Here is a 16,343-nt window from a genome sequence, read left to right as displayed (position 1 = left end):
TCAATTATGAATGAAAGAGTACTATCTTTTTTAAAAAATAATTCTTATTAGTTAATGATAATAATAATAATTATTATTATAAAAAAAACAAAGAAAATTTAATATTAAAATCAAATGCTTAAAATAAAATAGGGTATCTCTACGACCAAATAACTAGCTTACATGACATACATTTACACTTCCTTTTGTTATAGTTATTTTATTTTATTCCTTTTAAATGTTAATAATAAAATTATATATTTTATTAACAAAAAATAATTTAATTTATTTCCTCAATCGTTTTTAAATGAGTTGTCAATTGCGTGTTGTTATATAAAATTAAATTTATTTGGATTTGTTAAATAGATTTCGTAAATATTTCATATACATATTTAGATTTTCAATATATGAGTGTGTTCATTATGTACCGTTAAAAAATGTGAATACGAGTTGTCAACTGCCAAGCCTAATAATACATTAAATTAGCATTTAATAAAAAATGCCCCATTAATGGATAGCAAGCAAGCTCCGGTGTAAATAGCTAGATTTGAGTGGTTGGTCGTTGACTAGAGTTTGTGTTGTAGCACACTAGTAGAAGAGAGAAAGCGAGAGAGAATGGAGCATCCATACGTGCCGAGAGATCTGCAACTGCCTGGATATGTCGCCATCTCCCTCTCGCAGTCCACCATTCTCGGCGTCTTTGGTCTGGCTTCTCTGTTTGTCGTCTCGCTTGTGTGGATCGTCTCTGGTTTGGCCCCTCTTCTTACTTATTCTTCCTGATGCTTTTTATCACAATATCCATTGCTCTTGCTCTTTCACATGTTTGTCAAGTCCCAAAATACTAGTAGCGACTGTATATATTTGGGTTTACGTATGAGTTTGATACCAAGTGAAAAGGAGAGTCGCCTGACTTTGTAAATTTCCTTCTTATTGACACTAAGGCGCATCTTAATTTTATTAGCTAGTGATAATTGTTAACAATACATTGAAAAAGCCACAAGAACATGATGCTATCTGGATCTAGTAAGAGAAGAGACTGAAACTGTCTTGAAGCTTCCAAAACAGACATTGCTTTGGCTAAGTGGAACATCTTTTTGTGGTATTTTAGGAGAAACCCTGACCCAACCGGCCTGATGATGATTTTGATGGTTACTGATTAGACAATAAATGCATGTTAATTGTTAAGGAATGGCAAACTCGCTGTTTCATTTAGATATTGCTTTTTGTACCAGGGAGATTGCGCAAGGTATCTAACCTTGATAGATTCCTCATGTGCTGGTGGGCTTTCACTGGACTTACACATATGATTCTTGAAGGTTATTTTGCTTTCTCTCCTGAATTCTACAAAGACAAGGCAGGATTTTATCTTGCTGAAGTTTGTAAGTTCCTTTTCCCTTATTCTTTTTATGATAATAGCAATTCTCAACACTCACTCTAACCTGCCTGCTGGCCTTAACTGTACAATTTACTCACGATTAAAAGCTGGCAGGGAAAGAATACAGCAAAGGTGACTCAAGATATGCAGGGAGGGATGCCGCAATTGTTACTGTTGAAGGAATAACTGCAGTTCTGGAAGGTCCTACTAGCCTTCTAGCAGTGTAAGATTTGGCATTACAATACAGCCCGATACAAATACAGGATTCAAGTGTCAAGTTCAATTTAGCAATGCCTTTTATTCCCTTCTGCTTTTATTATTCTCATTGTAAAATGTTGTTGATTATTTGGCAGGTATGCTATAGCCAAAGGGAAGGGGTACAGCTACACACTCCAGTTTGCCATCTCCCTGGGACAGCTCTATGGAACTCTTGTATATTTCATAACGGCTTACTTGGATGGTGATAACTTTGCTGCTAGCCCATTTTATTATTATGCATACTATGTTTTGGCAAATTCCTTCTGGGTTCTGATACCCTCACTCATTGCTGTCCGGTGTTGGAAGAAAATTTCTCTGGCGGTGCAGGGCCAAAGCCAGAAGAAGAACAAGGTTCGCTGAGGTAGTCTGCAGAATATACTGTCTCTTTGCTTCACAATTAGCTTAATTTGTGCACTTGAGCAGGCAATGTTGAAATAATCTAAGCATTCCAGTTTAGAAAAGTGTCATTTTTTTCTTTTTTGGTTTGGTGTTTTCCATAAATGACTGGTAATTGCCTTTAATGGAATGCATACATTTCAGTATCAATCTTCTTCAATTTAATTTGTCACAATGTTGCTATTATATAACCTGCCTGAATGGACAGTTATTTTCTAGTGGAAGCAATCACCGGCTTACATGGCCAAAAATGATGCGGAAGGTCTGTTACTATAAGCTTTGACTATTATTGGTTCTTAGCTGGTGCATTGCATTTCATTATGCAATTTCAACTTCCTTCAGCTGCTTAATTGCTGCTATTTTAAATGTCATCTTCTTTGGAACTATATGAAGTTTGAAACGAGAAAGCTACACTCGTTCTTTGTAGCACAGCAAGCTATGTTCCTTTATCTTTTTCCTAGTCTTTCCTTTCTATTAGAGTTAATTTGTCATTTGGATACATGTTGGTGCCTGGATATTCTCCACTAAACTATTTCCTGAGAATATGGATCTGAAAATGGCAAACAACCCAGTGCTCTGCTTTGCCGCAAAGTAGCATGGCTTGACATGGGCCTTTTTTTTTTCCCTCTTTTTAGTACTTTATTTATTTGTTTTCTTTCATTTCTGCTCTGGGGCATCTGGACCTCAGATGCTTCTTTGGTGCAAAGAGTTGATTCCGAACTTCTAAAGGATGAATCCATGATGGCCATCTTGGCCAAGAAAAAAGAACTCTGGTAAAAGAATTGATAGTCCATCTTCCTTCCCCCCAATCCCACCCCACCTTATTTTTTTTCAGTAGCCTTGAGGAAGTCCATCTTCCTTTCAAACATGTATGGCTGCTTGTTATTTGTAATTCTGTTCCTTCAACTCCGATTAGAGCAATGTGCTCAAGTGCTTATCTATTGCAAGTTCTATGGCCTTCACTCAAATGGTGTCAGTGGCTTCTTTAATTTGTTTTTCTATTCTATTAAATACAGAATTTTTCTCATAATTTAAAAGATCCACAGATATGTTGGCTTCAACTATGGCCTCTGGCACATATCTAAATGATGGATGATTCAGTCATCTTGAACCCTGCCAATGGTCGTTTTTCCATGGTGATGAACCTTTCTTTTTTGGTTGGATGGAGTAAGGTGGGCTGCTCAAGGCTGAGATGCGAAAGTACAAAAGAATAAACCTGTGTCTGATCATCGTTTTCTAGGACTACTTTTGGGGCCAGTTCAAAGGAGTGAATCTCTGGATTATACTGACCATTGAATTGACTAGGTTACAAAAAGAAAATTGCGTAATTCAATAGCGGTCTTCTATTGTGGTGGAGCCAGAGAAATAACGTGTCGCACCTGTTACTATTAGGCTGGTGGAGTACGTTAGTTAGGTCGGATGAAAGGTCTGTCAGGCATACAGGGCTCTCTTTCTTTTGTGTGTGCCTTATGCTTTTGGTGACTTGGTCGTTGCCCCTGAACCTTCTTATATTATCTTCTCTTCTCATTTGCTTTCGTCCCAATACAAGACTAGATTTGGGTTCTGAAACTGAGCAATAAATAATATGGATTGGAGTTCTCTGGAGCTCAAAGTAATTTCCTGCAAAGATCTCAAGGCCTTCAATTTCTTCCAGAAACTCTCAGTCTACTCAGTCGTCTCTATTGTGAATGAACAAGCAAAGAAGAAAGAAGAGCAACACAAACGTCTGCAGCGTCAGAAAACATCTATCGACAGAGGAGGCAAGAACCCTGAATGGAATCATGTATTTCAGTTCGATCTCAAGAGCTTGCCTTCAGAAGAAACTGATCGTCTTTTTCTCAAGTTTGATTTGCGTCATGAAGGTTTAGTTGGCAGAACCATCGGCGAAGTACGTGTTCCGTTAAAGGATTTGATAGAAGAATTCTGTGGAGTTGTGAGATTTGTGAGTTACCAGGTTCGAAACAGTGATGGGAAGCCTAACGGGGTACTGAATTTTTCCTATAAGTTGATTGGGGGAAGCAAAAACAGTGGCAATGCTTCTCCACAAGTTGACTCGTCATCTGAGAAGCAATTTTCCTCTGAAAAAGTGGTTTACCCCAAGGTGGAACTAGATAATCAGTCGAGATATGTTCATTATCCTTCCGTAGATGATGCTTGCAATCCTCAACGCCAGATTAGTTTCCCTTCTCCAGTATTGGAATGTCAAACACCGGGGTATTACAGTTGGAATTCAGCAATTCAGTTGCCAATGCAGGTTCCCCTGCCGCGGTTTGTACCCGGAACATACCTTCAATATTCAAGATCATCACCAGTGGCGCAGCCTTCTGAGACACATTGGTACAGAGTGGAGTCAACGTGCTACAGTAGCGGCCTGCAGAGGTTCAATGGGCTAGGGTAATCAGCAACGGATTGTTTGGCAGCGATGCCTGAAAGGTTGAGCCAGGCATGGAAGATCCAGCTCCCTGCCCTCAGCTTCCTAGACTACAAGGGTGGCAGGTGGCAGGGCAAGTGAGCTACCGGTACAGGGTAGTGTAGTTACAGTGTCTGGGGAAGCACCATGTTGAAAGTTGAACATTCCATCAGTTTGATGGCTTCAGCTCCTTTTTGTTTAATGGTTTCTTGGGACAATATTTGTCTTGTTTTTCTCTTCCACAAAATTTAGATGTTATTATTAATATTGTGTCAGGAAAGAATTAGCTGGGACCTATTCTCAGCGCTTTGTAATATAGCGCCTAGGCTAGCCACTTGTGGTTGTGGGTTAATGCTCTTGTTTTCAGATAGCAGACAGAACTAATGTTGTAGCTGAAGATGCAATTGAAATTGCGAATGAATGAATGGATGAATTACAGTATCAAGCAAGAAATTGGAAGAGAGGGTCTAGAAAGTTTGTGGAAAGACTTGAGTTGTCCAGGTCAAGTCAATTCCAAGTTTTGAACGCAATGTACAAGTGGCGCTAGAAAGCCATGATCGCGTTGGCTGGAGGTGAGTGGAGGTTGGTATCACGACACCTCTTTTGGGTCCCATTGATTTCTTTGTTTTCAAACATTCACAAAGGAACGTCAAGGACTAGAATTTTTGTAAACCATGGCACCGGACAATTGAGTGGTCAATCTGCACAAGTTTGAAATTAGGGGAGGGGCCAACGAACCAAAGCAGTGGTGGTTGAGGAATCAAATGGCATTAAAATGGGTTTATTTTCCGAATATCTTTATCTAAAAGTCTTCTCAAAACATGTCGGAAGAAATTAGAATTCACAACATTTTCAACATCTCATTTTCTTTTCTTGTTTGGGAATTAAAATGGGGAAAATCTCATCAATTAAGCTGCCTTGAAATCCTTTTCATAGTGAACATTTTAGCAAAGTATTTTGTTCTTCATAATTTTTAATTAGAGTATTTCTTGATGAAAATAGACCTTCGGGAGGAAATTTTATTTACTCAACTATTTTGCACTGAATGACCTATCTGTATATCTGGGTCAATTTCACCCAATCGGAATTTTAGATTTCTTCGGCTTTCTAAAAGAGCTATTATTTGTAATTTTTCATTGAAAATTGAACTATATTCACTCCTATTTCTTGTTATGAATCTAAGTTCAATCACTCTTGGGAAAACCGGAGGTTCACTAAACTCTTACACGTTTAAATTTGGTTTTAGTTGGTTACAACTTCGGTTTTATCTCTTTTATGCATTCACTCCTATTTTCATTAGGATTTCTTATTTAATTTGATTTCTTTATTGTTTTTTATAGTGTAATTGTATGTCCTAAAATCCAATTGGTTAGCTGTATAGAGATACATTTTATTCTCTAAGCATTTACAATTAACAAAAGGCATTCTATATTTGCATAAGACTTGTAACTATCGATTGGATGAAATAAAGTCCATAGAATGTCATGTGCTTTTTCAAAAAGAATTATAAAGAGTTATAATTAAGAGATCCTTATTGGATCAAAGCATTGTTTCTAAATTGTTCCTAGTTAATGTTATTCTCAAGAAAAATGGATATTGATAAGGAATGAAGATCGGCACATGATTATCTTCTCCACTTGTGAAGTGAGCAATTGATCTCATAAATCAAAGTATAAAGATACTTGAAATAACATGTGGGTTCTTCTTACAAGAACAAGTTTACTAGACATGACTCTCCATGAGAATTCCATTTGGTATTTTGCTTAATGTCTACAGAACAAATTCTCATGTGGGTGCTTCTTAAAAAATTAAGTTACCTTATGTGGAATGTTATTTTTTGATACTATCTAAAGTGTTCATAATCAAGGTTGCTCAAAAAGGGATGAATATCAAGTATATCATGAAACACATAAGAGCAAATCAATAATCAAAAGAGGATTCATCATGTTAAATGAGACTAAGGGGACTATTGCATTGTACCTTGATAAGTAATAACTCATGGAAGCCATAAGCCTAGGCAAGTAGAGATGTCGACAAAGGGTTTGTTCACTCTCTAATGATGAGTTGTCTTCTCTACTACATTCCTCTAACTTGTGATGCAATTTTATCTTTCTTCTGGGCTTAACTAGTAAAGTGATAAATATAAAAATTGTAGCGCTATCTCTTAACTTTCCATTGACTTAAGAATCATGTCAATTGAACTTCTAGAATGAGAGTTATGCTCAAAATACTAGAACATGTGCAAGAGAAGCACTTGGTCATTAATGCACTCTTCTTTAACAATTGAAGCCCTTTTCATTTGCATACCTACACAGCAACAAACTAATTCAATAATAACTAAACTAAAAGCAAATTATCATCAAACTAAAATAAAATAACTTAAATTAAATCAACCCAACATGATTTACTAAACTAAGACAAATACATAAAAATACCTAATTCCTAAACTAAATTTAAAAAACTTAGCTAATTTTATATTCAAAATGTAACAAAATAACTCTATAACATAGAGTTATAGAGTTATTAATTATAGTTTATATTTTCCAACATGTTAGGAACCTAAGAGGTCACACACATTAAATAATGTCAATTGACAATTCAAAAAGGAGCTAATTAAGTTCGACTTAATTGGAAGAATTTGAGAACTTCAGGGATTTAATTGAACAATTTAATTAGTCTTGAGGTAATTATGCAATTAGCATTAAAGTTATGCAAAGTCCTATAAAGATTATGATTAATTGCTTATAGTTATGAGGCTTATATTGCACATTGAGAGACATATAAGAGCACGACTAGCACTATAAGACTACTACACTAAATCCACAAAACATAGAGAGAAAAGTGAGGAAAATGGAAAGAGTTGCAAACCCTGTGATTCCATATTCACCTATGTGTTACCAATTGACTCTCTTCTTTAGTCTAGCTTGCCTTTTCTTACTCCCATTAGTGTCGATTGGTTCAATTCCTTGTTCTAAGTAAGCTTTGGATAATTGTTGTTTCAACCCCTGAAAATCAACAAAGAGGAAAAAGTCTTACAAATTGCACCTAAATTAGTGAAAAAAGCCATTAGAAGAGAAATTATAAAGTTTATTTATCTACCATGAAGGAAAAGAAGATTAGTGAAGCCTTTATTTCAAGTAAAATTAATGATTGAGTATTCGATATCTATTGTAAATATGGGATACCTAACACAACTCTCATTTATGTGACGATTTGTAGAGGTTAAAGAATAATAGATATAAAGGATGAGATCCTCCTAAAAATCACATAATAAAGAAAAGGTTGCTGCATGAAGTTGTAGAAGACCATCATCTTTAGGATACAAACTACTTAGTTTTAGGAACTAAGAGGTTGTTGTTTTTTCCGAATCGTTTTGAAACTTTATCTACATTTGGATGTTTTATGAGGTTTTCACTTTAAAATTTATAAGAATCATTAAATTTTTCTAAATTACATTTGGAGTTTTACGTATCTTATAAGCTCGAATTGAATATGCTCAATATTAAAGCAATCTACTAATGGACAATTGGTCAACTATAAACAAACACCAATTTTTTTTCAATGCTATGCAATATATATTGATATAATACTCCTAAATAAGGTTCCAACCAAATTAAGTTGACAAAATGTCATATAGGATATGAAAGGTACAAGATTGGACTTGTCACATTTTAATGGTTTGGTATTGCATAGCTTATATGAAGTGTGCATACCATTTGTGGTATATCCTCAAAATTCTATTAGATATCACTTTCCAAAAAGCATAGGTTGTTTGTCTCGAAACAAGCTATTTCCTAGAAGAAAGAGCTCTTACTAAGAAAAGGTAGTGGGAATAATACGGTGCTTGAAAGGTTAAATAGCCACAAAAGCGAAACCCCATGAACATTAAACTTGTGACTATTGAATTAAATGCACAACTAGAAACTTAATGTATATATGACAACTCCGATATCAAATAAGAAACATCAAGATTTAGATGAATAAGATTTCTATTGAACTGAGTATGTATTGCTCATAGAAGATGAGCTTACTAAATAATACGAAGCAAGGTTGGAAGTTGATTCTAATAAATAGCAAGAAGCCAAGAAAGATCAATATGGATAGGAATGTATAGACATACCAGGTTTAAGTAATAACTAAAGATTATAAACAAAGACAAGATGGTGACTTGATAAAGCTTTTCTCCATAGCCATCCATTTGGATACTACTTGCCATTACATCATATGGTACATGAATATATATGATTGACACTGCAATTATATGCTTTATAAGCCAATCGATGATTGTGTAGAAATACATCTAGTATTTGAGCATTTGTTAAGACATTCTTTATTTCCAAAATGACTGCACATGTCAATTAAGTAAAATAAAGTCCACGAAAAACTGGATGCTTTGTAAAAAGTATTATAAAGGGTTATAATTATGAGAAACTTATTGTATCAAAACATTATTTCTAAGTTGTTCCTGCTTGAAGTTTTATCAAGAAAAATGGATATTGATAAAACACAAAGACATTCACATGGTTATATTCCTCACTTATGAAGTGGTAATAAATCTCAAGATTGAAGTATCAATACTCTTAATTTGAGGTGTTGGATACATTTCATCCAAAAAGCTTCTATCTTCCAAGTATCGATATCTTTTAAACAGAAAATCTTCAAAACCCATTTTTGTTTTGAAGGCATCAATACCTTCTTCATAGATAATGATACCTATTTCAAAATTTCCAAATTTTTTTTGCAACAATCATTTCCTATGAGTTCCAACTTTAAAGTAAAACACATCAACAAGAATCCCTCGCATTATGACCTTGCTCAAAGCCTTTAAAAACCAAAAAACACTTATATATCTCAATTGAAGCAAAGTTAAACCCAAAATCATATCAAAATTTCCAATTCAAACTTAAATAAACATTTTATTCTAGTGAAGTATGCTTAAGAAGTATTAAAATTAGCCCGAGGGATTTCCAACCCAAAGGATACTACCATCCCCCCTATCTAGGGCAACACTAAGGTGCTAACCTTCAGGATCTACATAGTTCAGTGCATATAACCACTAACATCAATACAAGTCATGTGCTATCCTCCACAACACATCGCTAGCACCATTCATTTCAATTTTTGCTAGCTAGGGCAACTACAATGTGCACAATGACCAACGAATATTATTACTAGTTATAAATCCTTAACTCAAGTAGCTCCACTTAAAGCACTAAATCTCTTTTAGATCTCTTTGTGAGCTCATCACACATTATCATAACACATAGTTTCAAAACATGTGATTTCATCACATATCATCAATGAACATCATCTCATTTACACCATCATGTTAAGTCCATTTTCTATGCCTATCAACAATACCTTTAAATCATATTTAGAATTTAGCACAATTTAACCACAAAACTAAACATCAAAATTCAAAAAGCTTGTTCCAATGCACATTTTGAAATAATCATGTAATAATCATACTTAGAAACATCACATTAAAACATTTCATGCATTATCGTATCAAAACAATTTGAATGCAAAGTCCACTCACCACACAAATGCCACATCTTCAAAGCTTAATGCTAATTCAACAAGACTTCAATGCTCAATGGGTATTGATGCTTCAATGGGACCTAAAACAAGTAAATAACACAATTAATTTCTCATAATTTTCTAAACCTAATTTCTTCCAGCATTGGATACCTATTATCTTAAACCAAGGTTTAGCTCATAAACCTCTTTCAAACTATAATTTATCACATAATTCACTTGTTCTCCAACTTATACTTACTTTAATGAGCTTATCTTAAGAAATCCAAATGGGAAATCCTAACACATGAGAGAAGAATGAAGTTTTTTAGATAGAGCAATTAATTTGAAAACCCATAGTCTTAAAATCTTACCTTAATTGAGTTGGAACCTACAATTTGAGGTAAAATCTAGGAATTTGTAAGATGGCAGTGAAATGGGAGGAAGGAAATTTGCAAGTTAAGGTGACTGAAGAAGGGAAAGTGTGAAATGAGAGAAAAACGAGGTTTGGCCTATTAAGTGGCACCGTATATACCCCATGGTGAAATCCTTATTCTGCCTTTCTTTTAGTTTTTGCAAATCATGATAAAAGTACCATACTTTTAATCCAGGTATCGATACTTTTCACATAAAATGCTATCCTACAATACTTTGGACTCTAGGTATCGATACATCTTCTTGAAGTATTAATAACTTTTACACATAATGTTTTCCAGGGCATTCTAGACTTCAAGTATCGATACTTTTGCAACAGAATGCATTTTTCCTACCAAAACTTACCGCTTTTTGGTTTTATCTCCACCTCTTTTCCTTTGGACATACTTAGAGATTTTAAAACACGAGTTTCTCAATAAAATTTCATATTGGTTACTTCAAAATAAATATTTTATAAGCTCATCAAATGAATTGTCGATTCTACCCTTATAAGAAATAAGAAACTGAGGTCTCACAAATAAAAGACAAGCTTCTTGACTTGAGTTCCATTTCATATAGTACCTCAAGACCCATCTTTGAGGAGGAAAGATGGAGAGCTAGGTTCCTTATGAGGGATCAAGTTGTCTCTTTGAGTTCCTAAGTTCTGAGTGACAATTTTTTTAACCTTTCTACCCGTGGACCAACATTTCTTATGGTATACCCTCTCATAACCTTTGTGTTAGGATTGGCTTTGTAAACTAATTTTGAAGATCAGCCCATGCATAGCCTGTAGCATCCATACCCTTGCCATTGCCTTACCATTGACATATTAGCATAGTTAATAGTTTTGTTTCAAGAAGCAACAATGCTATCATTTTTACTTGATTAGATACGAATTTATGAATATGAAAATTAAATCACTCAAAATTGGAATAGAGAGACTAAACTACACATTTTGAGCTCATACAAAAAGCTACCAAGTACTTAAATTGATTTTTGTGCATCACTCGGAAGGACGTACTGTTACACAATGTCATAATTTAGAATATTATTATAAAATATCATTAATAATTTAAATTGCACTTATACAAAAGGTTTAGAAATAGAAATGTCTTAAGAGTTGGGCTATTCACCTAGGCTTTGAAGCCTAGTCCAATTTGAGTTAGGATTGAGCTGACTCATAATTTCTTGAGGTCGTGCTGTGCTGCATAACTTGACTATTTGAATTATTAATAAATAATATATTTTTGTATTATTTTAACTTAAAATCATGTTTTAAAATATTAATATGAAAATAACATATTTATAATTTTAATAATAAAATGATATATAAATATGGACAAGTCGTGTTTGGAGTTGATTTTTAAAAAATTAGACATAATTTGTAAACACCTCTATTAATTAGAAATAAGGTCAACTCAAGTTCAAACAATATAAGTTTTGAACACAATCAAGTCTTTGTTGTTTTTTTTTTTTTTTTTGTTATTATAAAAATTGGGGTTCTCCGTATCCTCGACACCTCCAATTTCATTAGTTGTCGGGCTCCATTTCCCCTTGGGGGTAATACAAAATGGAGTAAAGAAACAAAAATATTTTGAGTTTGCTGCTGTGGCCAAAAATATTTATCATAAAGGATTTTGCAATCATCAAAACCAAAGATAAAAAGAGTACATTTGGTTTCCTTTCTGGTAATTTTTTAAATTTTATCATTTTCATCCTAATAATTATTATATGATATTCATAGTAGGAAATTAATTACTTGTGATGCCCGCCCTTATTTCAAATTCCCTCTCATCTAAGGTGGCCTCCAATTAGTAGAAAAAGTATTGTAAAAAAATTAAAAAAAAAAAAAAACACTTTGGAGAAAAGAAGAATACTATATCAACTTGTGAATTTATATATAGAAGTATGCTTTTTTAAAGTGACAACGAAAGGTCCCATTGCATTGTTTCAGATTGTTTCTTTCCCCTTTAAAGATTCCCAGAAACAACCAATAGTTATGAAAATCAAGATAAGTTAAAGTAGCTAGGTGCACAATCCTCCCTGTTGGAGCGGTGGTTGGCATGTTCTTCACGCGGGCGGATCCTACTCTCAGAATAACGCCCCCCCTTCATCTAACTAAACCTGAAGAAGTAACTATTCATCATAAAATGAATCCATTCCCCATTTTACCATCGGTGTTTTCTTTGCTTGTGGGTTTCTTTTCAATACCTAACAGTAACTCCACTAGAAAAAGAAAATAAATAAATAAACAAAATACACGTAGAATGCTGAATTTCGCCAAACACTTTCAAATCTCATGATTCAAGAATATCAAGTTCTCACAACAAGTTTTGAAACTCAAAACTTAGATCAAATATAGGTTTATGGTTTCTAACCCCATAAACAAATGAAAAGAAATCAATTTAATAACTCAACCTTCATTTTCTCTTCCCACCTTTCGACCCTCATTTGAATCACTCACAAAAAATCAAATATCGGTTTATGGTTTTGATTTTGAGCTGGAGTGCCAAAAATCAACAACAAATCTAAATCACTTTAAGAATGAAACCTTAATTTTGAGAGAGTTTTAACTTCTGTTTGGTTTAAAGATGAAACAAAGATAAAATTATTCTAAAAATATCGATACATAATTAAAGTAATAAAAAAATTAACGATTGACTAATAATAGGAATTATGTATCTAACCAAAAGATATTATTTTTAAACAAACGGCCTCCAACTCAAAGGAAATACACAAAAGAAACCAAGTCATTCCAAATCAAACACTTCTCAACTGTACATAATTATGGTTACATTTTTGCATTGATTTTTTTTTTTGTTATTTGAATCCTAATTTTTTTATTTAAAAGTTATTAGTGTTTGTTACGACGTGCATGGTATGTGAAGCTTTTATTTTTATTCATTTAATTTTAAATGATAATTATCTATAAATACAAATGTTTTTGAAAGTGTAAGCTTGAACTATTATTAATGGGAATTTATAATATTAATAAAATATTAAATATGATTAGAATTAACAACTTTTGTAATAAAAGGCATTCAATGCAATTAGAATTTTTATTTTTAAATTAGATAAATCTTTAGCATTTAATAAAAAAATCGACATTTTAGATATATAATGAATAAATATGTCTATCTTTCTTAATAAAAATATTGTATCAGTATTTGTACTTCTATATATATTATAAATGTATGAAATATTCTTCTATTCTTCTACCCTTTTGTTTACCAATATTTATTCATGTAATTTATAATTTTATCCCTAAATCTTTTTCTTTCCATCTTTCATACCAAACACCAAAAATAAAAAGAAAAAAAAAACTTTTCTTCCTCTCCTTCACATTTTTTTCCTATTAAACATGAACATCTGTCCTTTTAAAAAAGAAGTAAGAATTATTAAATGAAACCCCCATCACTTGTCCAGGCTTTTAATTAACTTTCACGTTTCCACTGGGAATTTCTTTCATTATTTTGTTTCGGTATTACAACTGTGCATCCCCTGCAGCTTCGTGGTGTGTAACTTTTTCTTTAGTGCCGAAATAAAGTAAAACTCGATCGAGAAAAGATAATTTCACCGTTGATGTAGCTCGCACCACGTGTTCGGGTTACATGAGATTGCTGTCCTGAGAAGTTCTCCTTTTTCTTTTCTACAGTGCTGCTTTGGACTCCAAAAGCCAATCAAAAGCAGGGGACTCGCCTTTCCACGTCTATGATATGACTCTACAAATCCATCAAATGCTAAGCTCGTCCTTCGATCTTATTGCATGCTCAGTTAAAGCACTTGCCAACCCAAATATTAGCAATGAAGAACAAGGCAGCTGTTTTCTTGAAACAGGTCATGTCTTCGGTGTGGGTGAGTTCCATTTCCAGAGCCAAATCCCTGGCAGTGAAGGGCAAAATGAGTGCAGCCAAGGCCCGGCTTGTCATGTTCACTCTGATGAAGAGCAAGAAGGCGGTTTTGCTTACTTCTATCTCTAACAACATTCACGGACTCCTTGGCGACAAGGAAAGTGGCGAAGACCACCAAAGCAAAGCCATAGTTCCATACATTGATGCGGCAGCTAATTATTATGGAGAGGAGAACGAGGATGAGGATAAGTACCCTGATCTGACCCACTGTTTGTTTGATGAGGAGGAACTGGAGTTGGAGGCCGAAGCTCAGGGTGGGTCCATCATTGACATGGTGAGGAACTCCAAAGAGGAAGGAGAAGATTTCAGCTTGGAAGACGAGATTGATCACGTTGCAGACTTGTTCATAACCAGGTTTTACAAACAAATGCGCCTGCAAAAGCTCTTGTCTTTCAAGAGGCATCAAGAAATGCTGGAGAGAAGCATTTAGAGACTTGAAAGTTAGACACAATTTACTACTTTCACTATGTTTTTATTTTTACCTTTTTTTTTTTTTTTTTTCTGGCTAACCTTCTTCACTTTCCTTCCAATTTCTTTGCAATTCAATTTTAGTACAAATTAAGCTGCGACTTTATGTTTGTAAAATTTTCATGTGAAATAAAAAAATTGGCATGAACTTCAGTTACTCATACTCCCACCTTTGTTTGCACCAAAATAAAATACTTTCTATTGGTTTAAAATTAAAATGTTATAAAATTTTAGAAATTAAGTATCTTGCTTTTGCTTTACAATTATTTATTGTCCTTAAATTTGTAAAAGTTAAAGAGAGCATCTAAAATTAGTAGTTTACTTAAGGGTATTATTACTAAAGTGTTTTTTTTTTTAATTTCTGGGAAAGTAAATATTATTTTATCTTAAAATAATAAATATGAATAGACACTCAATTTGAAAAAAACAATTATAGTTTCACATATTGATTACACAAAAGTAATAATCCAACGGTTACATTGCACATTTTGATAAAGTTTGAAGACCGGAATTAACGTATATTATTCCTAAAAAATTTATGTACGTCAAATGCAAAATAAATTTTTTACATCTTATATATTTGTTCAAGGTCGACCTTTGGGTAAAGCCACCCAAGTAAAGACTTTAGATCCCAAATATGGAGAGCTTCATAATTTTATAAAAATTATAACATAATTAATTATATTAAAAATATATAAAATTAATATAATTAATAAAATATTTACTTATTCTCTCATATCTAATAAATATATATTTTCTCTTATTTCCACATTCTATTAATTCTCAACTACTTATCTCATTTTTCATTAAAAATATATAAAAGTCAAAAATAATTAGCAAAATGACATATTCTCTCACTTCTCTAATTATGTGCTTAATAAATCTCAACTTTTTATCACTTTGCAATTCCTACAATACTATTAATTCTCAATTATTTCTTCTATTTAAAAGGTCTTTTTTTAAAAATATATATATAGAAGATGTAAAACCCAACCCTATAAACACATGTCATGATATACATGCACTGAGTAGCATGTTATTACGCTAGGAAAGCCCCTAAGAATAGACGAAACTCGGTATTGTACCTAACGGTACACTTGAGTTGATTTAACCTCGAACTAGTTCAAATAGGAATCGTAGGATGAAATTTAATATTTTACAGTCCATGAATGACTAAAAATGATTGTTCGGAGTTCGAGAGTTCATTTGAGAAAAAATTAAAAATTTTGATGTTTAGGGGCAAAATCATCATTTTGCCACCTAAGATAATAATTTGATCATGGAGTGAAATTTTTGACCAAGGTTAACTATTTGGAGTATAATTTAATGATAGGAAGTGAAAAATTTCAATTCCGGTAATTTTCGAAACATAGGGGCAAAACGATAATTTTGTCACCCTAGGGTAAAACCGTAATTTTCACCACCCAAAATTTGTCAAAATCATAGGATTTATTTATTTTTGGTATGAATAACTATAGTATTTTAAGTGGTGAAAAATTAAAGTTTAAAAGATTTGAAATTTTAAAAACGGGCCAATGAAAAAGTGATACATGACACTTTTTAATGATTTAATATTATTTTAAAGGAAAATCAGCTCATTTAAACCCCACATCAG

The 16,343-nt window shown here is 33.2% G+C and overlaps 3 protein-coding genes across 3 annotated transcripts; all 3 read left to right on the top strand.

Moving 5' to 3' along the window:
* LOC18612950 (probable 3-beta-hydroxysteroid-Delta(8),Delta(7)-isomerase) lies at window positions 493-2,173 on the top strand. Its single transcript, XM_007049944.2, has 4 exons — window positions 493-727; window positions 1,212-1,358; window positions 1,469-1,577; window positions 1,708-2,173. The coding sequence occupies exons 1-4, from the start codon at window positions 595-597 to the stop codon at window positions 1,970-1,972; spliced, it is 654 nt and encodes a 217-aa protein (XP_007050006.1). The 5' UTR covers window positions 493-594; the 3' UTR covers window positions 1,973-2,173.
* On the top strand, window positions 3,041-5,217 carry LOC18612949 (protein SRC2 homolog). Its single transcript, XM_007049943.2, has one exon. The coding sequence runs from the start codon at window positions 3,594-3,596 to the stop codon at window positions 4,404-4,406; it is 813 nt and encodes a 270-aa protein (XP_007050005.1). The 5' UTR covers window positions 3,041-3,593; the 3' UTR covers window positions 4,407-5,217.
* Window positions 14,029-14,885, top strand: LOC108661813. The gene has a single exon (XM_018120303.1). It carries the CDS (start codon window positions 14,154-14,156, stop codon window positions 14,688-14,690), a length of 537 nt encoding a protein of 178 aa, XP_017975792.1. The 5' UTR covers window positions 14,029-14,153; the 3' UTR covers window positions 14,691-14,885.

Source organism: Theobroma cacao, chromosome 1 (genome assembly GCF_000208745.1).
Source record: "Theobroma cacao cultivar B97-61/B2 chromosome 1, Criollo_cocoa_genome_V2, whole genome shotgun sequence".
Lineage (NCBI taxonomy): Eukaryota > Viridiplantae > Streptophyta > Magnoliopsida > Malvales > Malvaceae > Theobroma > Theobroma cacao.
This window is presented reverse-complemented; position numbering and strand designations above follow the sequence as displayed.